Genomic DNA, 24538 nt, shown 5'->3' on the forward strand with positions numbered 1-24538 from the left:
TATAGCCTAGGAAACTTAATGGGACAGTTTTACGGTGTCGTCTAAGAGCCCTGGAAGCACAGCAGTTAAGAACTATGGCTGCTAACCATAAGGTTGGCAATTCGGATTCACCAGCTGCTCCTTGGAATCCGTATGGTGCAGTTCTGCTCTGTCCCGTAGGGTCGCTATGAGTCAGAATTGACTCGACAGCAATGGGTTCGGTTTGTTTTTGGTTTATAGGGTCGGTATGTGTCGCAAGACTTGACAGCGCACAACAACAACTAGAAGGGAGAAGTATCAAGGAATTTATGAACATACTTTAAATCCTCCACAATCCCCTAGGTGTCTGATGTGACCTTTTTCATTTAGGACCATTGGGTTTTACGGTGCATTCCAGGAAGGGGCTAGCAAGTTTCTTCTTCCTTAGTCTGCTCCTGTAGCACACAGGCCTTGCAGAAATGAGGTCTGCTTGTGTATTGAAGATACGCTGTGGGCTGACAAGCAGTGAGTCCAAAAGGCGAAGGAAAAGAGGGCCCCGCGTGACGCATATACTTGGTCCTGAAACAATTGAGAGTTGCCTGGATTCTTCTCCCTGTGTTCTTTCTGGGGGTGGCAGGAGGAGCTGTGGGGGGAAATTTTTGGATGAGAAACAGAAAAACCGGCCGCTAGAACCAAGTGTCAGGTGCTGCCTCTGCCGCCCCCTGGTGGCTACGGCAAGTCTTTCATACTCTTAGAAACAGTTTTCCCTTCTGCAAAGCCCCTGGATCCTGTCATTCTTACTCTGCCTCCCTCCGACGGTTGTGGGGAAGACAAAGACCACAGTGGATGTCAATTTAGAGTGTGGTTCACATATGGGACAAGATGCTTGTCCATGTGGCCTCTTGAAGAAACATAGGGGCTCCAGCCGTAGTGGCAATTCAGGTATCCCCTGGCTTTCAAGGTCTCGTATTTGTGGACGGCTTTATCTCTACACCCCACTATCACTTTGGTGAGGATCTCTTAGCAGCCATGTTTTATGGCTTCATAAATGATCATCCCTGTGTAATAATCAGCAAGGGAAACTGAAGCCTAGAGAAGCTACCAAGGCCACACAGGGAGTAAGCCCTGGGGCATGGACCACCAGACCCCAAGCCTCTGGATTTCTGCCTTTTCCTCTCTACCTCAGTGTCTCATTACAAGAGGAACAAATAAAGCCAGCATCCACTTTATTCCATGTATGCAGACAGACATTGGGTTAGACACTTGGCACGTCTCTCTGAACAATGCTAGGAAACAGGTGTTACTATCCCCATTTCACAGACTAGGATACCAGGATCCAGGCAGGTAATGGGAGAAGCAGCTGAGTGTAAGACAATAGGGGCTAGTGGGGCTTGTGGCTAACTGGAGAGGTAGGCCTTCAAAAACGAAAAAAAAAAAAAAAATGTATTTTTAAACAGTGTTGGGGAAACCAAGCACATCTGGGCCTAGTTTGGCTCCGTGAAGCCACCAATTAGAGGCCTCTGCCTGTTTCAGCAGATGGGGATGCTGATTTCCAGAAAGGAGGAGGATCTGGTCCGATGTCACACAGCTGTTTCAAATAATTGTTGGGGTGGTTGCTGGGTGCTGCATTTATACGGATGAATCGGCCATGGCCCCTGCCATCAGGAGCTGAGGCATTTGTGGCTAAAATAGAATATCCCTCCCATGTGGGCAGCCTGGTCCAGCTGTCATCGGGTCCACGGCATTCTCGTGTCAGCTCAGTCATTTAACCCCACATCCATTTTACAGGTGTGACAGTGGCCTTGCTCAAGGTCACTCAATGATTGGTGCCCAAATCCAAGATGGGAGATCATTCTTCGGAATTATTAATTTTTCTTTTAAATAGGCCAAATATACACATAAAAAAAAAACCCAGTGCCATCGAGTAGTAAAAAAAAAAAAAATTTCAACTAGTTGCATATAACCTCAAGGGCAGGCCATTGGGAAGTACTAATAGGTGAGGCCTCCCATCAGATGACACCAGGAAGCAAGACGCTGGCCCAGGGCATCAAATGCCTTCAACGTTCACTTCCATAGAAAGGAGTTTATTGGGTTCTCTTAAGGGTGAAATGGTGTCATGCATGGAAATAGATAAAGTAAAACCTGCGGAAGTTGGAACCTGTGTAAGGCAGAAACCTTTCAGAGAAGGAAAACTCAAATATTTTCCACTAATAGAGAGCGAAAGAAAAAAAGTAGTAAGACTTTTCCTATCAAAGGTGGAAAACTTGCGATACCTGGAAAAACAAGGCAGTGCCATTGAGTTCCGGCTCTCACAAGTTCCGCTGTATTATTTTTAGCACTTGATAATTATATATCCTTTTTGTTGTGTTCCCTCCTGTTGATTTTCAACTCATGGTGACCCCACGTAACAGAGTAGAACTGCCCCATAGGATTTCCTAGGATGTAATTTTTATGGGAGCAGATCACCAGGTCTTTTGTCCTGCAGAGCCTCTGGGTTGGTTCCAACTACCGACCTTTGGGTTAACAGCTGAGCGCGTAACTGTTGCACCACCAGGAATCTTCGATGATTATATAACTTGATAATATCGCTGAGTGGCCCAGTGGATGGAGTTTGGGTAAAGAATGGAGAAGGTTTATTTTTGCCCTTGTAGAAGCTATTTGGAGTGGAGCCTGGGTGGTACCGTGGTTAAAGTCCTTCAAACCCAGTAAATCAATCCCACGAAGTGTTTGGACATGTCTAGGAAGTGTCCATAACTGTGCCCCATTGTATATATGGGCAACTCCTTTCTCTCAATGAATTCCCACAAGAATTCTATGATGTAGGGCTCACAGCTACTAAGGGGACTACGTCTGTGGAAAGAGACGATGAAGAAGCTCAATATCAGGGAGAATAAGGCCAGGGGCCGACTGAGGAACAGACCATCGATTAATTGATCATATGTAAGTTCAAGTCAAAGCTGAAGAAAATTAGAACACGTCCACAAGAACCAAAATATGACCTTGAGTATATCTCACCTGAATTTAGAGACCATCTTAAGAACAGATTTGATGCATTGAACATTAATGACTAAAGACCAGATGAGTTGTGGGATGACATCAAGGACATCATATATGAAGAAAGCAAATGGTTATTAAAAAGACAGGAAAGAAAGAAAAGACCAGAACGAATGTCAGAAGAGACTCTGAAACTTGCTCTTGAATGTAGAGCAGCTAAGGCAAATGGAAGAAATGATGAAGTAAAAGAGCTGAACAGATTTCAAAGAGTGGCTCAGGAAGACAAAGTAAAGTATAATGAAATACGCAAAGACCTGGAGTTAGGAAACCAAAAGAGAAGAACACGCTCAGGAGTTCTCAAGCTGAAAGAACTGAAGTTGAAATGTTGAAGGATTCTATGGGGACAATGGAGCAGCAGTCAAGAAATCAAATGATGTATTTGCATTGGGCAAATCTGCCGCAAAAGTTCTCCTTCAAGTGTTAAAAAAGCAAAGATGTCCCTTTAAGGACCTGACTCAAGCCAGGGTGTTTCAGTTGCCTCGTATGTATTCAAAAGCTGGACAATGAATACATAAGACCTTTAAGAAGAATTGATGCCTTTGAATTATGATGTTGGCGAAGAATATTGAATATACCACTGACTGCCAGAAGAACAAATAAATCTGACTTGGAAGAGGTACAGCCAGAATGCTCTTTAGAAGCAAGACATAATCAGGAGGGACCAGTCCCTGGAGAAGGACGCCATGCTTGGTAAAGCAGACGGTAAGTGAAAAAGAGGAAGACTCTCAACGAGATGGACCGACACGGTGGCTGCAACAGTGGGCTAAAACATTAGCCAGGATTGTAAGGATGGTGCAGGGCCAGGCAATGTTTCATTCTATTGTACATAGGGTCCCCACGAGCCAGAACTGACTCAATGGCACCTAACAACAACGTGGGAAGACACTGCATGATGTAGGAAGCATCAAAATAAGATGGAAGAAATATACAGAGTCACTGTACAAAAAAGAATTAGTCAGTGTTCAGCCATGTCAGGAAGTAGCATATGATCAAGAACTGATGGTATTGAAGGAAGAAGTCGAACTGCGCTGAAGGCATTGGCAAACAATAAGGCTCCGGGAATTGACGGAATATCAATTGAGATGTTTCAACAAATGGATGCAATGCTGGAACTGCTCACGTGTCTATGCTAAGAAATTTGGAAGACAACTGACTGGAATAGATCCATATTTGTGCCCATTCCAAAGAAAGGTGATCCAACAGAATGCAGAAGTTATCCAACAATATTATTAGTAGCACACATGTAAATAATTCAAAAGCAGTTGTAGCAGTACATCGGCAGGGAACTGCCAGAAATTCAAGCCGGATTCAGAAGAGGATGTGGAATGAGGGATATCATTGCTGATGTCAGATGGATCTCTGCTGAAAGCGGAGAATACCAGGAAGGTGTTTACCAGTGACTATGCAAAGGTGTTCGACTGTGTGGATCATAACAAATTATGGATAACATTGCAAAAAATGAGAATTCCAGAACAGTTAACTGTGCTTTTGAGGAACCTGTACATAGACCAAGAGGCAGTTGTTTGAACAGAACAAGGGAATGCTGGTGGTTTAAAGTCACGGAAGGTGTGCGTCAAGGTTGTATTCTTTCACCATAGTTACTCAGTCTGTATGCTGAGCAAATAATCTGAGAAACTGGACTATATGAAGAAGAACAAGGCATCAGGACTGGGGGAAGACTCATTAACAACTAGCGATATGTGGATGACAATCTCGCTTGCAGAAAGCTGAGAGGACTTGAAGCACTTACTGATGAAGAATAAAGACTACAGCCTTCAGTATGAATTACATGGTAACATAAAGAAAACAAAAGTCCCCACAACTGGACCAATAAGCAACGTCATGATAAATGGAGAAAAGACTGAAGTTAAGGATTTCATTTTACTTGGATCCACAATGACCACGGAAGCAGCGGTTACAGAATCAAACGACGTGTTGCATTGTGTAAATCTGCTGCAAAAGACCTCTTAAAAGTGTTAAAAAGCAAAGATGTCACTTTGAGGACTAAGGTGTGCCTGACCCAAGCCATAGTATTTTTAGTCACCTCATCTGCATATGAAAGCTGGACAATGAATAAGGACGACTGGAGAAGAATTGATGTGTTTGAATTATGGTGTGGGCAAAGAATATTGAATATACCGTGGACTGCCAGAAGAACGAACAAATCTGTCTTGGAAGAGGTACAGGCAGAATGCTCCTTAGAAGTGAGATGGCCAGACTTCATCTCACTTACTGTGGACATGTTATCTGGAGGGACCAGTCCCTGGAGAAGGACATCATGCTTGGTAAAGTAGGGGGTCAGTGAAAAAGAGGAAAACCCTAAAAGAGATGGATTGACACAGTACCTGCAATGATGGGCTCAAACATAGCAACGATTGTGAGGATGGCACGGTACCTACCAGGCAGTGTTTTGTATGGTTGTTTATGGGGTTGCTATGAGTTGAACAGACTGGAGGGCACTTAACAGCAACAAGAAGGACGGGTATAGAAGGGGCAGGGCAGTAAAGGAGCCTCTTAGAAAGTAGAGTTGAACTTCAGGTCAGCTTTCTTGACAAAATGCTCAGAAAGGGTGAGTTGCCCATGGTCACGCTCTTTGTTGTCTCAGGGCCAGAGCTGGATCCCTGATCTCCTGGCTGCCATACTTGGGATCTCACACCCCCCTTGCCCCTACCACCGGCCTTTTCCCAAGCCGTTTCTAGATGGGCACGTTTAGGGGGCTTTGCTGGGTGGTCACCGCCAGCACCAGGTCTGCGTCCATGCTCCAGGAAGCGGGGACGCTGGAGTCCTCGAGTGCCCACCCGCAGAGTGAGGGCGAGGATGGGAGTCACTCTCGTGCCCCCTCCCGGCCACCTGGGCGAGGGGGCGCGGGTGGCGGCGGCGGCGTTCCGTGGCGCTGGCCGGGGCTCTTTCCTGTCGCCGCCGCGGCCTCCCTGCGCCCTCCCTGGCGGCCACCGTGCGGGCGGGTGTTCAGTTTCAGCGCGGGGATGCGCTCAGGCTGCGCTCGTCTCCCCGAGGCAGGAAGGAAGCTAGCGAGGGAGCCACGGTCCTCGGTTGGGGCCTGGCAGCGCGGTGGAGAGGCCGTGCGCGCGTCGAGCCTCGGTCGCCGCCGCCGGAGGGGACGCCCGGGATCTGCGCCGCCCACGCCGCCACTGAGGGTAACCGCGGGCGCCGGGCGGGGCAGGGCGGGCAGTCGCTGTTCTGCGCGCGACTCATCTGCGGCGCGGGCCCGTGTGGGTCGCCTCCCACCCGGGGCTGTACGGCCGGCGTCTCTTTGTATCTCCTGGGGTGTGTGCGCTGTGGGCGCGCGCTTGCCGCCTCTAGCACTGGCTATGCGTGAGGTTTCCAGGTCTCTTCAGACCTGTGCCAGGGGCGACGCCGCCTGCGCAGCCGGGCAGTTTCTCTAAGTTGGAGGGAAAAGGCCTGGTGGAGCCGCCCGGCTTCCAGACCCAGCAGCGCCCCAAAGTTGATGCTGCAGGTGCAGCAACCCCTCCGACGCTCCTTTCCAGCCAGCCGTGGTCTTGGGGTGCGGGGGCCCCCCAAGCGTGTAGTTCGGGGGCTCCGGATTTCCAGCACTCAATTTGGAGGGGTTCTTGGAGGGCCGTGGTTAGTGTCCGTGGGGGCGCGGCTTTGCGGGCAGCGGGAGCCGAGGCGGAAGCGGAGCCAGGTCCGCCGGCGTGGAGAGAGCTTGGCTGTGGCACCGAGCCGGGCGCCCATGTGACTGCGGTGAGCTGGGGAAGAGGAAGCTGTAGAGGTCAGTGCAAAGGCGTCACGCCAGAGCGAGCGCCGAGGGGGGAGCCCCGGAGAGAGCGCTAGCGGGCAGGCAGGCTGGCGGGCGGGCGGGCAGGCGGGCTGCTGCAGGGCCCGGGACAAAGCCGCCCTGTCACAGCCGCCCTGGCCGCCCGCGCATGTCATCACTGCGAGGGAGGGGCGGCCCTGGGCCCGGACGGGGGCAGCGGGAGGAAGAGTGGCTCCTCTGGGGAGAGGGGTCAGGTTGTGGCGCCCCAGGCCCTGAGAGGCCTCCTTGGAGGCTGAAGTGTGACCTCGAGGGCAGAGCAGACCCAGTCACAACTTGGAGAACTTTCTCTGCTCGCAGGCTCAGAGTAGTTAGCTGGGATTCCCGTGTCCACATGTCCTGGGAGGCTGGGGTTGGGGAGAGCAGTTTAGCCAGACAGGCGCTCAGGAGCCCAAGCCCACGAGCCAGGCCCGGAGTCCCTCTTGGCTGCGGGACCGGGGGGTGTCCAGCTGCAACCCAAAGGAGGCACGTTCTCTTGGCTCCACCCCGCACGCGCGCAGATTGTTTTCCCTCAGACTGCGCTCCGCTGGGGCCCCCCGGAGGGGGTGGAAACCAAGGTTAGACTAAAAGAGAAAAAATATCAGCCGAAGAGGTGGCTTTAGGAAAATGAGGGCTAATATTTTGAAGTGGCGCTTCCAGAGAAGAGTCCAGTGTGGTCCACGGGGGTGGGTGGGTTAGGGATCAGAATCCCCCCCGTGCCTTGGAGAGAAGGAGGTCACCCAGGCCTGGGGGAGCGGCACGTGGGCAGCTGGCTAGGGCGAGGCGGCGAGGGTGTGGAGCCGGGAGGGTGTGCAGCTGGGAGCCGGGACTCTAAGCGCCTAGCCCCGCAGCCCTCCTGCGCTGCGTCCTGCGCTGTCAACTACACCCTCCGATGGGGTTGCTAGGCAGCGGCGCTCTGATGTGCGGGAAGGCCTCCTGATTTGCCAGTCTCCTGCAGACACATGGCTGAGGCGTCTTCCAGCCTATCCGAGGAGGGACGCGGGGCACGCCGCCTGCATACTGCCGAGCCCCGGGTGCACCTGAGTGTGAGGTGCCAAAGGCAGCCGAGGGAGGGGGCTCCGAGTCGCCCGCCTCCCGCCATCTCAGCCTCACGCCCCCCTTTCTCTCCACCCGCCCTCTCTACTGCGGGCTCCTCCCTTCCCGTCCCCGCCCCATTTCTCCCCTCTTCCCCAAACCATGGAAAAGCAATGTGCAGCTTCGGGGAAAGAGGTCAGTGGGGTAAGCCTGCGTGTGCGTGCCTCTGGAGGTGCCAAGGTGCACAGGCATGAGGCGGAGGGTGGCTTCCTGGCCCAGGCTGGTGGGAGAAGGGTGGGGAGGACGGAGGGGGACAGCGCGGGTGCCCGCTGATATCTGCCAGGCCTGGACTTGGAAGCCTGCTCTATCCCTCTCCTCCTTAAGCTCTGCTCCCACCCACCCCCCACCCCCCAAGGGCAGCATATCATGAGAAGAGGGAGGGGACTGGGAGGTTTCTGCTAAGAGGGGTGGGCAGTCTAGTTCCTGCTGGAGCTCAGGAGGGATGGCAGGGTCCTTGAATACACTCCCCCCTTCTGTGGCTGCCTACTGCCTCCCCGCTGTCCCAGGCTCTCCCCCTTGCTCCCTCTCTGCCCAGCACCCCCACAGGCTTCTTCTTTTAATCGCTTTACTTTTTTTTTTTTTAACAGCTTTATTGAGATACAGTTCACATACGGTGCAATTCACCCACTTAATGTGTGCAATTCAACTGCTTTTAGTATGTTTACAGAGTTGTGCAATCTTCACCACAGTCCATTTTAGAACGTTTTCCTTACCCCAAAAGAAGTCTTAAACCCATTAGCAGTCATTCCCAATTTCGTCCCAACGCCCCCAGCCCCTGGCCACCACTAATCTACTTTCTGTCTTTGTGGATTTGCCTCTTCCGGACAGGTCACATAAATGGGACCCTCCAGTCTGTGGTCTTTTGTGGCTGGTATTCCTCTCTACTGCACTGCTCACCGGGCAGGCTAGTGTAGTTGGGGCTGCTGGTTAACTTTGCTGGGCATTGCTCCATTCCGATGGGGGGATGCGTGAGGGCAGGGATCTTATGCATTCCTCTGTGTTTCTCTCAGTGACACTCCTTCCTTGGGGCTGGACCGCTAGTTGGCTCTCAGTAAATGCTTGTTGAATGAATGAGGAAGTGAATGGGGGGACTGTGTGTCTCTGGTAATTGGCAAGCTATGCATGTGGCTTACAACTGAATTCCAGGGGGCCCAGCTGCTGCACAGGGGGCTGGCAGCTTGGGAGAACTGCAGGTATGGAGCTGCAAAGGAGCAGAAAGGAAGCCTCCCTGTGGCTTGGGTAGGGCCGGGGCGGGCTGAGGGTGTACACCCACTGCAAGGAAAGAACGAAGTCGCCTGTGGGTTGTCTGCTCTCGCGGTAACCTGAAAAAATGCCGCCCCAGCCTCAGGGCAGGTGGCCAATGCCTGAGATTCGTCACCTGACCATGGAAGCTTCCCCTGTGGGGAACTCCAATTTGATTTGGATTAAAAGAAAATCCCCCCGCGTCAGCATTTATAAAAGGGCAGCCGGCCGGGCATCTCAGAAGCTGCCTGCTCACATCTGGCTTTCTCTGCTCCCCTGGCCCTGCGCTGCAGGTACTGTCTGATGAGCGTGAAAGGCTGCTTCACTGACTTCCACATCGACTTTGGAGGCACTTCCGTCTGGTACCATGTATTCCGGGGTGGGAAGGTGAGTTCCGATAGAGACTCCTCAACTTTGGGTAGCTCTCTGGCTGTTCGAGTGCGAAGGAGCTCATTCCCTCTCCTCCTTCTCCCCCTCCGACCCCCGGCAGCCCCAGCCCTGGGTCTCCTGGGGCCATCTCCTGGCTCTCTGTTCCCTCCTGGTGAGAAAGGTCCAGTCAGCTCTCCTTCATCACCTCTGGTCACCTTCTGGCCCAGTCTGGTGTCTAAGCAGCTTCGGCCGGATTTGAACACCCAAGTTGGTGGTCTCCGAGAGCCTCCAGCCTTATTTTTTCCCAGTTCCAGGAGTGGGACCTTTTTACTTAAAAGTCTAGTTGCTAGTTCCAGCTGTCTCCAAGAACGTTTTCTATTCGGGACAGATGTCCCCCAGAGAAAAGGTGGGATGTGTGCCCCAGGTGGTCCTGCTGTGTCTCCTTTGTGTTTCCTCCTGGAGGTGGCAGTCTGTGCTTCCCGGATGTCTGTGCTTCCCGGGCATGCATGAGTGCAGCCCTGCCCGGCTCTGTCTTCCTGTGCGTGTGTCTGAACTGAACGTATTGGGAGACGTTCTGGGAGGAAGCCATTCCACTTGGTTCCGCATGTTTTTCCTCCTTCTCCAAAGGGAGCCCAAGCTGGGTTTATTTATTGGGCCATTTTACCCTGCAACTTTTGAAATTCCCCTTCCTCTCCTTCCTCTACCTCCATGACAAGCCCGTGGCTCAGGAGTGTCCCACCCTATACAGGAAGTATTCCCATTTTGGTTGTTCAGCTGGAATGAAGATTCCTTTTAGGCAAAGGGAGTGCCCCAAGGGCTAACACAGCCCTCCCTGCCACCCCAGTGATGCTTTGGGCCTGGACAAAGAGGTGGGCTCCAGAAGGATGCACTCTCCCCCTCAACTTTCCCCAAAGCAGGTGGTGTTTTCTTGGATTGTGGTAGAGTCTTGAAGAAATAAGAGATGTGGTTTTTGGTCTTCAGCTGATTGTCTTCTTTTCTTTTCCTCCCAAGATCTTTTGGCTGATCCCGCCAACCCTGCATAACTTGGCATTGTATGAAGAGTGGGTGCTATCAGGCAAACAGAGCGACATCTTTCTGGGAGACCGTGTGGAGCGATGCCAAAGAATTGAGCTGAAACAGGGTTACACGTTTTTCATCCCTTCCGGTAGGTTCCAATAAGTTCTGGTAGGTTCTGGTAGGTTCCAGTGGGGTTGGGGATGGCTCTCACTTAGTCACCGACATTTCTAGCATTTGGAACAGTCTCCCGTGGCCCGGTGGCCTCAGCCAGGGTTTTAGGCTAAGTGATGGGGCTTCTCTGGTTTTGTGGGCCGAACTGGTCATTGGAAGTCCCTGAGAAGAGCAGGTCTGAGGCTGCAGGGAAAAACAACTCAGTTTTCCCCTCACATCTAACTTGAGTCTCCTTGCTTAAACTTGTTGCCCTTGAGTTGATGTCAAGTCAAGGCAACACCATGTATTACAGAGTAGAACTGCATCATAGGGTTTTCTAGACTGTAATGTTACAGACATTTTACTTGGATCCACAATCAACAGCCATGGAAGCAGCAGTCAAGAAATCAAAAGACGCATTGCATTGGGCAAATCTGCTGCAAAGGACCTCTTCAAAGTGTTGAAGAGCAAAGATGTCACCCTGAAGACTAAGGTGCACCTGACCCAAGCCATGGTATTTTCAGTTGCATCATATGCATGTGAAAGCTGGACAACGAATAAGGAGGACTGAAGAAGAGTTGACGCCTTTGAATTGTGGTGTTGGCGAAGAATATTGAATATACCATGGACTGCCAAAAGAACGAACAAATCTGTCTGGGAAGAAGAGCGGCCAGGATGCTCCTTAGAGGCAAGGATGGCGAGACTGCGTCTTACATACTTTGGACATGTTGTCAGGAGGGATGAGTCCCTGGAGAAGGACATCATGCTTGGCAGAGTACAGGGTCAGCGGAAAAGAGGAAGACCCTCAATGAGGTGGACTGACACGGTGGCTGCAACAATGAGCTCAAGCATAACGGTGATTGTAAGGATGGTGCAGGACCGGGCAGTGTTTTGTTCTGTTGTGCATAGGGTTGCTATGAGTCGGAACTGACTTGACGGCACCTAACAACAAAAACAGCAATGTTATGGAAGCAGATTGCCAGTCTTTCTTTGGGAGCATTACTGGGCAGGATGAAATGGCCATCCTTTAGGTTAGTGCTTGAGTGCAAACTGTTTGTGCCGCCTAGGGACCTCACTCTCTGCTTGTTGTTAGGTGCCATCAAGTCGATTTTTGACTCATAAGGACTCCACGTGACCAAGTAGAACTGCCCCATAGGGTTTTCTAGGCTGTAATCTTTATGGAGCCCTGGTGGCACAATGGTTAAGAGCTCAGGTGCTAACCAAAAAGTTTGGCAGTTCGAATCCGCCAGCCGCTCCTTGGAAACCTTATGAGGCAGTTGTGCTCTGGCCTATAGCGTTGCTGTAAGTCGAGATCAACTCAGCGGCAATAAGTTTGGTTTGGTTTGGTAATCTTTATGGAAGTAGGTCGCCAAGGCCTTTTTTCCACAGCACCATTGGGTGGGATTGAACTGCCAAAAAGGTTAATAATCAAGTACAAATTGTTTGCACTACCCAGAGACTTCTCTCCCTGCTTAGCCATTGCTGTCGAGTTGATTCCTACTCGTAGCAACCCTATGGGACAGAGTAGAAGTGCCCCATAGGGTTTCCAAGGCTGTAATCATTAGGGAAGCAGGCTGCCACTTCTTTCTCCTGCAGAGTGGCTGACTGGTGGGTTCGAACCACAAACCTTTCAGGTAGCAGCTGAGCACTTAACCATTGTGTTACCAGGACTCCTTTCTCCTTGCTTCTTCAAAAAAACCAGAGACCCACTGTTGTCAAGTGAATCCCAACTCATAACGGCCCCATAGGGTTTCCAAGGTTTTTGTAAACAGATTGCGTTCTTTCTCTTCTGGAGCTCCCGGTGTTTTGGAACCGCCAGCCTTTTGGTTAGCAGTCAGTTGTGCCACCGGGGCTTGTTAACCTGATTCTGACTCATAGTGACCCTATAGGACAGAGTAAAACTGCCCCGTAGGGTTTTCAAGGAGTGGCTGGTGGATTTAAACTGCTGACCTTTTCGTTAGCAGCCAAACTCCTAACCACTACACCACTGGGGTTCGTTAAGGGGTTAGAGTTCTCTCTCTCCTAGATTCTCTCTGAGGAAGCACCCCCCCACTGCTCCCCTGCCCAGGGAAGTTCGAATACCTCCACCAGGCCTTCCCTGCAGGAGAGTTCTGTGTGAGAGGGTTACAGGCATCCTGCCGACAGGGTGTAGGTTTGCCCTGAAGGCTCAGAAGGCAGCTCTGCGGATAGGTGGACCTGAGGGGCAAGGAGCTGAAGTGATTTTTCACAGGTACCTGAAAGCCTGGAGGGTGGGCTGAGGGGAATGTGGCGGAGGGCCAGGATCCAGCCTCCTTCCTGCAGAACAGGATGAAATGGAATTGGGGTCAATACTGGTTCCTATACTCAAAAAAAGGAAAAACACAAAAAAAACAGATTAACCCTATAAGGACAGCTGAGGGCAGTAGTGAAGAGCAGGAGTCCTAGAGCCTCAGTTGAAATTCCAGCTCTGCTGCTCTCAAGCTGTAGCTTCAGAGATGTGACTTAACCTCCCTGTGCCTCAGTGTTCTCATCTATAAAATGGGAGTAAGACTTCCCAGGGTGGTTGTGAGGACTGAGTGAGCTAAGACCTGCTTGTTTACAGATCTTAGGAGATGGACTGAGGGTTTTTGACTGGCTACACGCTAGACACTAGTTGATGTGGCTGGCGACTTAGGAGCCAGGGGTTGCGGTCTCAGGCTGCATTAATGGGAGCATTCTACCCACAATGAGGGTGGTCTGTGTGGGGAGGGGATGATCAGGCCACATGTAGAAGTTTGCGTTCCTGTTGGTCGTTGTACTTTGGAGTGGAAGTCGACCTGGAGAAAGAGGGGTCCGGAAACCACAGCAGGCGAGATGAGTTTGAGGAAAGAGCTGGGGCTCTTAGCTGAGGAAGCGAAGATAGATGGTAGCTGCAGTCAGTCAGGTGAAGGAGTGTCTCCTGGAAGACGAGGTGTAGCCAAGTGGTATTAGAGCTACTTGCTTGTGAGGTAGTGAGCTTCCCGTCACTGAAGGTATACAAGTCTAGGCCAGATATGGGTGTGTCAAGGAGCCTGCAGAGAATCTGTGACTGGATAGCAGCTTGGACCAGAAAATAGGAGTATCCCTAGAGGCCTCTAGAATCCATAGGCTAGAGAAGCTGGCCACACTTGGGTTTCTGAGGGTCAGGCTGGAAACTGGCCTTGGGCCTGGACATGAAGTAGTAGTATGTGGTGTCAAGTGAAATGGGTGTGGTTGTAGCAATTCTCACCACGGGGATGGGACCTGCATACTTGGGCTTTTCTAGAAAGTTGGGCAGAAGGTAGAGACTTTGCTGTTAGGGAAATTTGGGGCTTGGAGATAGCAGGTTTTAGTGGGGTGACTTTGTTACCATGGCTGGCCCTAGGTCAGTCTTCAGGACTGCTTGGCTCCAGGGGCAGAGCCCCTGATTGGGAGAGGAAGGGGTTATATTTGATGGGTGGCGTTATGGCAGACACCGAGGCAGGTGTGGATGGAGACTCAGGAAGGAGACGTCCTTCTTAAGTGTGCTGAAGCCGCTCTGCAGGTGTGGGGGGTTGGGCCAGTGGATTCAGAGGAGCACTGGAATGGTCTCGGCCTTGCTGCTGACACTCTTTGTGACTTTGAACTGGCCCTTCTTTCTCATGTGGCCCCACTGTTCTTCTTGGCCCCCCCAGGTCCCAGAGGACACCAGCAGTAGCTTTATGGGTTGCCTGCTTTGCTTACATGACTGGTCTGTCGCTTGGACCCAATATCCTCTGTTTATTGCCTTCACATTGTCGATAACTCCATCCTGTTTGCACCACAAACTGCCAGCTGCCTCAGCCCAGGCACCAGCCTGGGGACACTTGCTCTCTCACGCCATTAGGAGGACTTAGGAATGTGATGTTCCCCCTCCCTGAATCCTCCCTGGAGAGCATATGTGAGGAGGGCTCAGCAACCACTCTAATCCAGGGGCGGCTGCCTGACCCACCTGTGAGGCCCTGGCTTGGGAAGGAGAGTTGGGAGAAGCTTCCAGAATCCCTCAAGTGTCTGGGAGGACAGATTCTCCACCCCCTCCCCACAACAACTACTTTCTCTGCTATCCTCTTTACTCACATGTGAGAGTTACAGATGTAAGTCAGGCACGTTTCCACCTGACAGGTGAGCATGTGTAGGGGAAGGGAGAGGCCACGTTTTCACCATTAATGAGACTAATTCGAATATCCGTGGTAATTGCTTATATGGATGGAGGTCTTGCTTACCACATTCAAGGCAGGAAGTGGTTTCTGTCGTTCTCCACACAGGCAAGTCGAGGCCAGAAGAGGGGCTGCCAGCTGCCCTGGGTCACATGGCAAGTCAGTGCTGGGACAAGCCTCAAACCCAGGCCTCAGGACTTCTTCTGTCTGTAGGGACGTGGGTGGGCACGTGAGGCCGTATAGTAGTGGGACCAGGGGCCCTTGGTCTGATTGCAGATGTTTCCCCCACCCTGCTCAGCAGCCTGAACCCGGTGACCTTAGTTCCCAGTCTGAGGAAACGTTGCTTAAATAACACTGATGGTTGTAAGCATGGTAATAATAACAATCATTCTAGACAGCACAGTTCCACTTAGTTGTTGCTGTTGTTGGTTGCTGTCGAGTTCGTTTCGACTCATGGTGACCCCTTTTGTTACAGACTACAACTGCTCCCTAAGGTTTTCTTGGGTGTAATCTTAACGGAAGCAGATCACCAGGTCTTTTCTTTTATGGTACCACTGAATGGGTTTGAACTGCCAACCTTTAGGTTAGTAGTTAAGCACAAACTGCGCCACCTCGGGACCAAGAAACATAAAAATGTAGCTGTTGAGAAAATAAGCTGATACGCATGGAGCAAATGTAGAAATGGAAAATCTGTGAAAGAAAGGCTGTAGCCATGCTTGTTCCGCACAGGCGAGGTGATGGAGATGGGGGCGCCCAGATTGCAAAGACATACCTGTTGAGCTCAAGACGCGGGGAGCTGAGGGCAGAACGAGGCTCCAGAAGCCTTGGGGCCTGTGCCCCAGCAGCTTTCTGCCGCCTTCCCCCGAGGACCATTGGTTTCTCCCACCCACTTCCCCCAGCAGGGTTGGGAGCCACTAGGGGTGTCTGTGGAGCTGGTACAGAAGCCACTGGTGTCCTCCCAGACACCGTGTTCCCTTCCCAGCTGGCAGCTCTACTCCCAGGTGCCCGTGGCTGCCCCTGCTGAAGCCCAGCATGTGTGAGCCTTGCTGGGAGACAGAGAGGAACCCTGGTGGCTCAGTGGCGAAGTGCTTGACGTATAACTGAAGTCAGCAGTGTGAACCTACCAGCCGCTTTGCGAGAGAAAAATGTGACAGTCTGTTTCCATAAAGATTTAAAGTCTTGGAAACCCTCTGGGGCAGTTCCACTCTGTCCTGTAGAGTTGCTGTGAGTCAGAATCGACTTGGCAATGGGCTTGATTTTTTTTTTTGTTTGTTTGTTTGGGGGACATGCTGGAAGGGCTAAGATTTGGGGGCATGTCTTTAATTTTCCTCAGTGTGACGGAATTAGGCAAAGGACAGGGGGTCTCTGTGTGGCTGTGCCTTCCTCTGCCACATCTCTCCTGTTTCTCCGTCTCTCTTTTCGCCTCCCCTGTTTCTGTAGGGTGCAAATGGTTAAGTGCTCGGCTGCTAACTGAAAGTTTGGCAGTTCAAATCCACCCTGAGGTACCTCGGAAAAAAAGGCCTGGCAGCCTACTTCTGAAAAATCAGCCACGAAAACCCTAGGGAGCATAGTTCTACTTTAACAAACATGGGGTTATGAGGAGGGATTAGGTTCAAGACCCACCCTGTACTGGTACGACTTCCTTAACACAACAATAGACAAGTCCTATTCCTAAGTAGGATCACACCCACGGGAATTCAAAGCATGTTTTGTGGGGGGGCACAATTCAATTCATTCCTGTGACTGGATTGATATGCTGCCTCATCGAGGGGTCTCTCGCTTATGGGGGGGTGGAAGAATAAGCTTGTTGGCTGCTGTAACCAGGTATGGAAGGAAGCCTTTGTCATCATGGTCTTCGAGGATGTGGAGGGAGGGGGAAGGAGCAGGGAGAGGGCTGGTCTACAGTTTCCTGTCAGCCATCTTGTGCTAGTCAGGGGCCCCCTACTATGCACTCACAGTTCAGTGGGGCTTCGGGGCTGTGGCCTCCAGTCTAACCAGGGACTTCGGCTTTGGCCATCAGCATCCACTCCTGGCCCCAGGCGCTCCCCTCGTCCCCTTTGCCCTCCTGCACACTGGCGTTCAGCCTGGTTAGGGGGGACGCCGCAGACCACTCTTTCTCGGCCCTCCCACCTCAGGTTGGATCCATGCAGTCTACACCCCAGTGGACTCGCTGGTGTTTGGCGGAAATATCCTGCACAGCTTTAACGTGCCCATGCAGCTGCGGATCTACGAGATCGAGGACAGGACACGGGTAAGGAGGCTCCCTTCTGTCCCCCAGCTCCCGCCCGAAGCCGGCCTTGGTCCTGGCGGTGCAGGGCAGGGGATGCCCGTAAGAGCCCGCCCCGAGCCCCCTGGAGTTTCAGTTCACCTCTGGGCCAGCAGCTGCCAAAACCCCCTCGCTCATGAGGAAGTACCTCTTGAGAAAGCACCGTGAGATATCAGGAACCCCACTTTTTCCTTCTTGGGTGCAGAATGGAATGCGAGGAGTGGGGGGATTTTTGTTGTGTTATGGTGGGGGGTTGGACCTTGAGAGGCAGCCAGCCCAGGCCAAGGTCAGATCTTGGCCAAGTGCCCCTGACAAGGTGACAGGGGAGGAGTCCCTGGGGTGGCCAGTGTCTGTGAGTTCTCCACACACTGCCCCTGAGCTCAGTGTCTGGTTGGTGGGTTCCTAGCTGTCTCGGGCTGAGGGTTGCCTTTCCTGTGACAGTGACATCAACTGCTGCCCAGACATCAAGGTTGCTCCCCCCGACACCCAGTGTCCGGGCAGAGGCGGTAGACACCTGCAGGTGTCTTCCGCTCCTCTCTGCACGTTTCTCCTGAACAGCATGGGTGGCTTGATGCGTGCCTCCCTTTCCTATGCTGGGACTTGATCTCATGTCCCCCAGGCATTTGAGACAGGGTGGAGCCGGGGAGGCTGGAGCCCCGGGCAAAATGGGCCCATTTCTTCTTTTTTAATAACTATTCAAATATTTCTTTTTTTTAAATTGAGTATAATCACACAACATAAAATTTACCCATTTTTGAAAAAATTTATTTTGTTGTTGTTGAGAATATGTACTGCAAAACATACACCAACTCAGTAGTTTCTTCATGTACAATTCAGTGACGTTGATTACATACACTCCTTGAGTTTTGTGTATCCATTCTCTTCCTTCTTCTCTGAGCTGTCCCTCCTTCATTAACATAAATTCACCATTTGACGGTGTACGACACAGTGGCGTTTAGTACATTCACTGCTGTGCTACCGTCACTACCATCTAGTTCCAGGACATTCTCATCACCCCAAAAAGAAACCCCCATACCTGTTAGCAGTCACTTCCCTGCCTCCCCTCTTCCCAGCCCCTGACAACCACCCATCTGTTTTTGGCCTCTTGTGGATTTGCCTGTTCTAGAATTTCATATAAATGGCGTCCTACCCTTTGTTTCCTGTTGCTTCTGACCTCTTTCACTCAGCTTCATATTTTCAGGGTTCATCCACACTGTAGCATGTAGCAATACTTCATTTCTTTCTTTCTTTTTTTTTTTTATAACTATGGTAAGTATATATGTAAGAAAACATTTACCATTTGCCCATCCCTCACATGTACACTTTGGTGACATTAATTGCGGTCATCGTGTTGTTCAATCATCACCCACTATCTGTTTCCAAAAATTGCTGTCACCCTTTATAGAAGCTCAGCGCCCCCTAAGGAATGAGTTGCCTTTCCCGCTCTCTCCCGCCTGCCCTGATAACCACTGATAAACTGAGGTCCGTGTACACATATCAGTACTCCATTCTTTTTTCACGGTAGGACAATTTTCCATTGTATGGATCGACCGCACCATTTTTCCTTGGGCTTTGCCTTGGGGATGACTTTTGGTCCCAGAAAGGTGTTGACGTGCCCGGACCCTAAAGGACCTTCTCTTGGAGTGGAAGCTCGGAGTCCTGCCTTCCCCACGCTTCTTTCAGGCTTTGGTCAGCGTGTTGTTGGCGTTGCTAGTTGCCTTTGAGTTGACTTCAACTCATGGTGACCGTATGTGTAACTGAACGAAACGTCTCTGGGTCCTGCGCCATCTTCACACTCTGTGGCATGGTCTGCACCGAGTCGCATGAAGGAGTTCAGGTCTCAGCTGCTGTGTGTGTATCTGACTGTTTTAACAGTCCCGGTGTTGAGGGACCTTGGCTAGGGCTTCCTGGGGCCCCTGGGGCTGTATTCAGCGGTCAAATGATTGACAAGAGTTTGGGCACATATGCAGTGTGCAGTTTGGTATGTTGGCCTGTTGATGCCCAGATCTGCGGAGACTGGGATCTGTGCCATTGCTATTTGCAAGGCCCTCATTTTGTGGACATTTGTGTGTTTCTTCCCGGTCCGTCCAGGCCAGGGGAAGGCCAGCCCTGCTCTGGAGGATGACGCCCTGCAGCGCTCAGGAGAAACGCACTGACCATCCAGGCATGAGTGGCCATCACGGTCTGGGTCAAGTACAGTCTGGGGCTCTGGCCAACTGCTCTTTGGCTGGCTCTGAAGAACAAACCAGTCTGTCTGTGAGCGGAGTAGCAGGTGCAGAGTACAAAAGGAGAAATTAGAGGGAGAGAGCAGGCCCATGACTTTCCAGGCAATTCCTGAAAGCCACATTGGGCCGAGATTTCTGGGCAGCCACCTCCTTGCACGAGGCAATGTGGATCTTTCTTCCTGGTGGATTTGGGCCCCAGCGAGAGCAGGGCAGGAGGATAATGTGGTGGGACCCATGCCTCACGCCGACCTCTCATGGAGTTCTGAGCCCACAGCAAGATAAGCCACCACGGTTCCCCTCCCCCTGAGGCCCACTGTCCTTGTCATCTGAGTGGGCGCCCATCTGGCTTCCCCAAAGCAGGTGGATGGGTTGAGGGGGGAGGCTGGTGGGGAGGCCGGGCTGGAACCAGCAGCAGGCTGTTTAATTTGCTTTGGTTTCTGGTCTTTGGAGAGGGGCTTGGCTACAAGGCCCCATTGTTTATGTCTTAGGTGCCAAGGCAGACAAAAGGTGCTGGGGAGCAGTACTAACAGCCAGATAAAATGCCAGGGCTTGTCAGCTCACTATAGCTCAGTTCTTCACATCCCTGCACGCTGGCTTAATTTAAGGAGGTTATGGCCACTTAAAAATAGGTTTTCAAGAGTCCGAAAACGTGGCTTGGGTTGGAAACCAAAGGCGGAGGGTTGGGTGCAGGGAGGCAGAGAGAGGACAGCAGCAGTCTCTAAGCCCTGTGGATTAGGTTTTAGACAGAGAATCTGCCTTTGGAGCGCTAGGCTGATGGACCCCTGTTCCTACTGGGGAGCCCCAAGATGGTGCTCCTGGGTTTGGGAAGCCATTGCAATGTAATTTCTTCCCTGCAGTTCCCCTCGTCAAGCACGGACAAGCGTTTCCATTTTTGCCCAGCGTAGTTCCTGTCTTTCTCCCTCCCGTTGTAAAGACGTCCTGATGGCTGGAAGAACTACTACAGTACTCCAGAGAGCGGACGCGTTGCGGCTGGTTATTTTAAGATAACATCTCGCAAAGTTTCACTATGTAGTTCTAACTCCAGTTAGGTTGATAAACGATTGGAGGGTCCAAATGATTATTCTTTAAACTGCCGTCTCTCATACTTTTTTTTTTCCCCCCTAATGGCTTTAATGAAAGCAGCCTTCCCTGGAAAGGTAATGCCCACGCCTCAGCTCCCCCCCGCCCCCCCGCCCCGTGGTCAGTGAATCTATTTGGAAATTGCAAACAATTTACCCTTTTTCTTCCCTTTCCCCTACCATTGGGTTTTTCTTTTTTTTTTTTTTGCCATTGATTTTTTTTTTTCCAGGAGAAAAAAAAATGAAATTTTAAAACACCTCCACCCACTCTCCTATTGTAGTTTTCAAATACTTAAGACCTGGGAGCTCTAGACTCACCTTTGATTCATTTAACTTTAAGATGACTCGGGTTTCCGAGGAAGAGCTAAAAAGGCCAGGTGCCCCTCGAATGGGCCTTTGGGAACACAAATTGAACCGCTGAGATCCAGTCACAGATGGCGTTTTGCATGCTGACTGCCTTGTCTCTCCTTTCGGACTGAAGTTGGTGAACGGCTTACTTTGGTGAGGCTCCTCGTTGGTCACCAAGTAATGCTGAGCAATCCTGTGTTTAATGTTCCCAGGCGTGTGGCTGAAACCTTTTGAAGGCGAAGGGTGGAAAGCGACAACCCGTTTGTAAGTCCGTTCTTTGCACATTTTGTTTCCTGTGATATTCTCTTGGAAAAAAAAAAAAAACTATTAAAAATAAAAAAAAATTGAACTCTTTCATCAGCATCTGTTTTCACCCAGCTGGTTTCCATTGGGTTCAGCAACAATCGGGGGAGACTTCTCATCCCCTCCTGAAATACAGCCAAAAGCAAATACTTTTTTTTTTTTTTCCCTCCTAACCAAGGAAGATTCTCCGGTGTCATGGTGCCAGTCGATGGTAGAGTGGCTCAGATGGGTTTCCGAAAATTTGCAAGGTCAAAACCAACTTCTGAGTCTTACCAGTCGACTCTAGAGTCGAGAGAGGCGTGCGAGGTTTGAGGAGGGGCTGGCCGGCCTGGTATTGGCGATATAGTTCAAAATCATTTGTCCCTCACTCTGGAGTGAGGGTAGGGCTGAGACCCCCTAATCCTTCTTATGGGAGGTCAGGGTCTGCCTCAGGCTGAAGATCCTCAATTCTTTTTAAACTCAGAGGGGCACCAACCCAGCGACTTGGAGTAAAGACGAATACTCTCCCAGCAATGAAACTGGAGTTCTCGGGAAAGTAGCTGGAGCCAAGGAAACCGCTAGAGTATGATCCTGATTCCTCGCACCTCCCCTCGGAGCTCCAAAGCATGCGACGGCTGTGGTCTCATTCCAAAGCATACCATCCACCAGAGGCAGGGAGAGCAAATGGACCCATTATGCGAATGGGGAAAGTGAAACCCCCAATCTAGGAAAAAGGCTGAAAACGGAGTCAGCAGGACCTGGAGTGGCCGAGGAGCTGAGAGCTAGGGACTCAAAGAGGGCAGAGTCAGGGCCTTTTCTGGATGGGCAGTACGAGAGAGGTGGGGGAGGAGTATTTTAGGGGAAGCTAGAGAACCTCGGTCTGCTTGTGTTTGTGTCCTTGTCCTAGATGTAGAAGGTCCCTGAGTGGTGCAAGCGGTTTGCACTCAACTACTAACCTAAAGGTTAGTGGTTTGAACTCACCCAGAGGCACTGTGGAAGAAAAACCTGGCCATCTTCCATAAAGATCACAGCCAAGAAAGCCCTATGGAACAGTTCTACTCTGCAACATATGGGGTCACCACGAGTCGCAATCAACTTGAGGGCAGTGGGTTTGTTCCCCCCCTCCCCACGTAGAATGTCACCTGTTGAGTGATTACTGCATCAGCAGAGAGGCTGCGGCTCCTGGGCATGCAAGAACATGCCTGCTCAACACTCAGCTCCCTGAGTTCCTGGAGGCTAGAGGAGGCGAGGAGGGTTCTCTAGCATCGGCAGAGCCTCGAGGCAGACACGCAGGCCTGCAGAAGTGGATGAGGTAGCCTCTGGAGAAGAGAGCCCAGTGGGGGAGGCAGCGACTGCCCTCCCACTACCCTCCTTCCTTCCTTGCCTGCTCTGGATGCAGCTTCTGGAAGGTTCATCCTTGCCAGTGCCATCGGTGGTGTTGCTTCTGTCCCATCTTCCCCCACCTTCTCATCCATACAGATCCTGCCCCGCCACAATCTGAATCTCCTGGGGCCCAGGCCTTGTTAAAGTTCCTATGCCCAGGCTATGTCCACCTGTACTTGCTCTCCTTAAGAAATGACCAAGAGGGGCGTTCCATCCAGACTCTGCTCCAGACCTGGGGTGTGCATCCCTGGAGTTAGGATGGGACCTGGGGCACACCAAGGACTTGACTCCTGGGAGCCCTTTGTGGAAAGGCTGGTGGGGCAGTGGCAGGTGGTTGTGGGGGAGGAGCCAGAGGCGGGAACTTGGAGGCTACACCCATCTGAGGCCACTCCCCCACCTTCATTGGCCAGCCAGCATGGCCTCCTTCTCCCAGAGGGCAGGGAGATGCCTATAACCTGTCTGTAAGGTTTCGAAGTTGACTTCTATTTTTTGAGGGAGAGGGGAGGACAGCAGAGTCTGTGCAAGAATGTTCTAGAGATAAGAGGCCCCGTTGTCTGTTATGGCTAGAAGCAGGCAGTGGCTCCCATCCTGTCAGCGAATCAGGGGACTCTTTCTGCAGCTCACGAAGCACAGAGCGGACCCCATAAACGTCCTGGGCATGCAGATCAGCAGACTTTGAAAAGATGTGCTCACATTGCCTCTTCCTCCTTCTCTGCATTGTGCATGCTACTGGCATCTGGCCCCTTCCAGTGCCTCCCTCCCGCCGCCTTCCTTCCAGCTTACCCCCTCCAACTGCTCCCCCCATTTGTGCTCTTGCTGCTAAGCTGGTGACAGTGATGCTTCCGTGGCTCCCCCTCCCGGTAAACCTCTCTCTCTCCTTCCCCTTTGCCCCTCGGACGCTGACCTCCCCCGCCTGGGTCTGTGGTTTCAGGTGCAGCCCAAATTCCGGTACCCTTTCTACTATGAGATGTGCTGGTATGTCTTGGAGCGGTACGTGTACTGTGTGACCCAGCGGTCCCACCTCACTCAGGAACACCAGAGAGAATCAATGCTGGTTGGTGAGTGGACCCCCGGCAGCCAGTGGCCTCAGCTGGTCAGCTTGGGCAAAAAGAATGTTTTCCATGGGGCCCTCGGTTCAGGGAATTCTCTTGAGCCAGGGTGTTGGGAAGAGCCCTAGAGATTGTATCGTCTGGAGAAGGGGTACGTTATTCCTTGTCAGGTTCCCACTTGGAATACTGACTCTAAGAAAATGATCTCCTGACCCCCCAGGGCGTTACGTTTGTGGTCTCCGGGGCTTGTCCGAGACTGCGTAGTTAGGTCCATGGTGTGGTCACTGACACAAGAGACCCATCAAGTAAGGAATCCTGGCTCTTCTTATTCTCCGTGGCCACTAGCTTTGAGTGGGCTTTTCCTGTACAGGAGCAGGCCTGTGATATGCAGCCAGGGTTCCCAACCCCAGGCCATCTTGAAACCTGAGGGAGGTGACCAGGGCTGGAGCTGGGAGGAGCAGTGGGTGGTACGGACAGGCAGCCGAGAGAGCGCGTTTATAGCTGCAGCCGCAGCGCCTGCCCCACTGCCTTTACTTAAAGGGACTCCAGCCCCCTAGAATGGCTCTGTTCTTAAAACTCTTCCGCTGACGCCCACCTGAAGTTGCATCTTGCAGCTGGCAGTGAGCTCCCACCAGAGATGTGTAGGAAAACGCGATCCCTCCCCTCGGCTCTCTCTGAGTGGTTACTGGGGAGAGTTTTTTTCTGGATGCTTGAAGCCGGCTGTGCCTCGATCACAGTGACCTTTCCAACGGGGGACAGAAAATGAGACTGGCCTGTCTCCTTTGGAGTTCGCATGATTCCTCCTGCAGCCTCCAGGACTGTTAGGTTTTCATTTTTATTTTTTTCCTCCCTCTCGTCAGTCACTTTGAGGGATGTCAAGACCTGCACGTGAGGAGGAACAAACGCTTCTTTGGCTGAGGATCTGTCGTGGGCAGGGCTTGTTTGCCTCCCGGGAAATGTTCGTTTTCTCTGGGGTGTCTCTGGAGTCTCATTTCTGTCAGATGATGGGATATCCAGATGTTGAAAAATACCGACACTCTAAAACCTACCCTTCTGAAGTGCCCAGCCTAGAAAGAGGGATGGTAAATGTCACGACAT

General features: G+C 51.7%; 1 protein-coding gene across 12 annotated transcripts in view; it reads left to right on the forward strand.

The window, feature by feature from the left end:
* KDM2B (lysine demethylase 2B) overlaps positions 1-24538 on the forward strand; it is a 155779-nt gene that overhangs the window by 66027 nt on the left and 65214 nt on the right. For all 12 annotated transcript variants that reach the window (XM_064272160.1, XM_010599861.3, XM_010599862.3 and 9 more), the window contains 4 exons: positions 9415-9508; positions 10502-10655; positions 16944-17059; positions 23323-23449. In XM_064272160.1, the coding sequence (XP_064128230.1) occupies positions 9415-9508; positions 10502-10655; positions 16944-17059; positions 23323-23449 (491 nt within the window). The remainder of the gene's footprint in view (positions 1-9414; positions 9509-10501; positions 10656-16943; positions 17060-23322; positions 23450-24538) is intronic.

Source organism: Loxodonta africana, chromosome 19, assembly GCF_030014295.1.
Source record: "Loxodonta africana isolate mLoxAfr1 chromosome 19, mLoxAfr1.hap2, whole genome shotgun sequence".
Taxonomy (NCBI): Eukaryota; Metazoa; Chordata; class Mammalia; order Proboscidea; family Elephantidae; genus Loxodonta; species Loxodonta africana.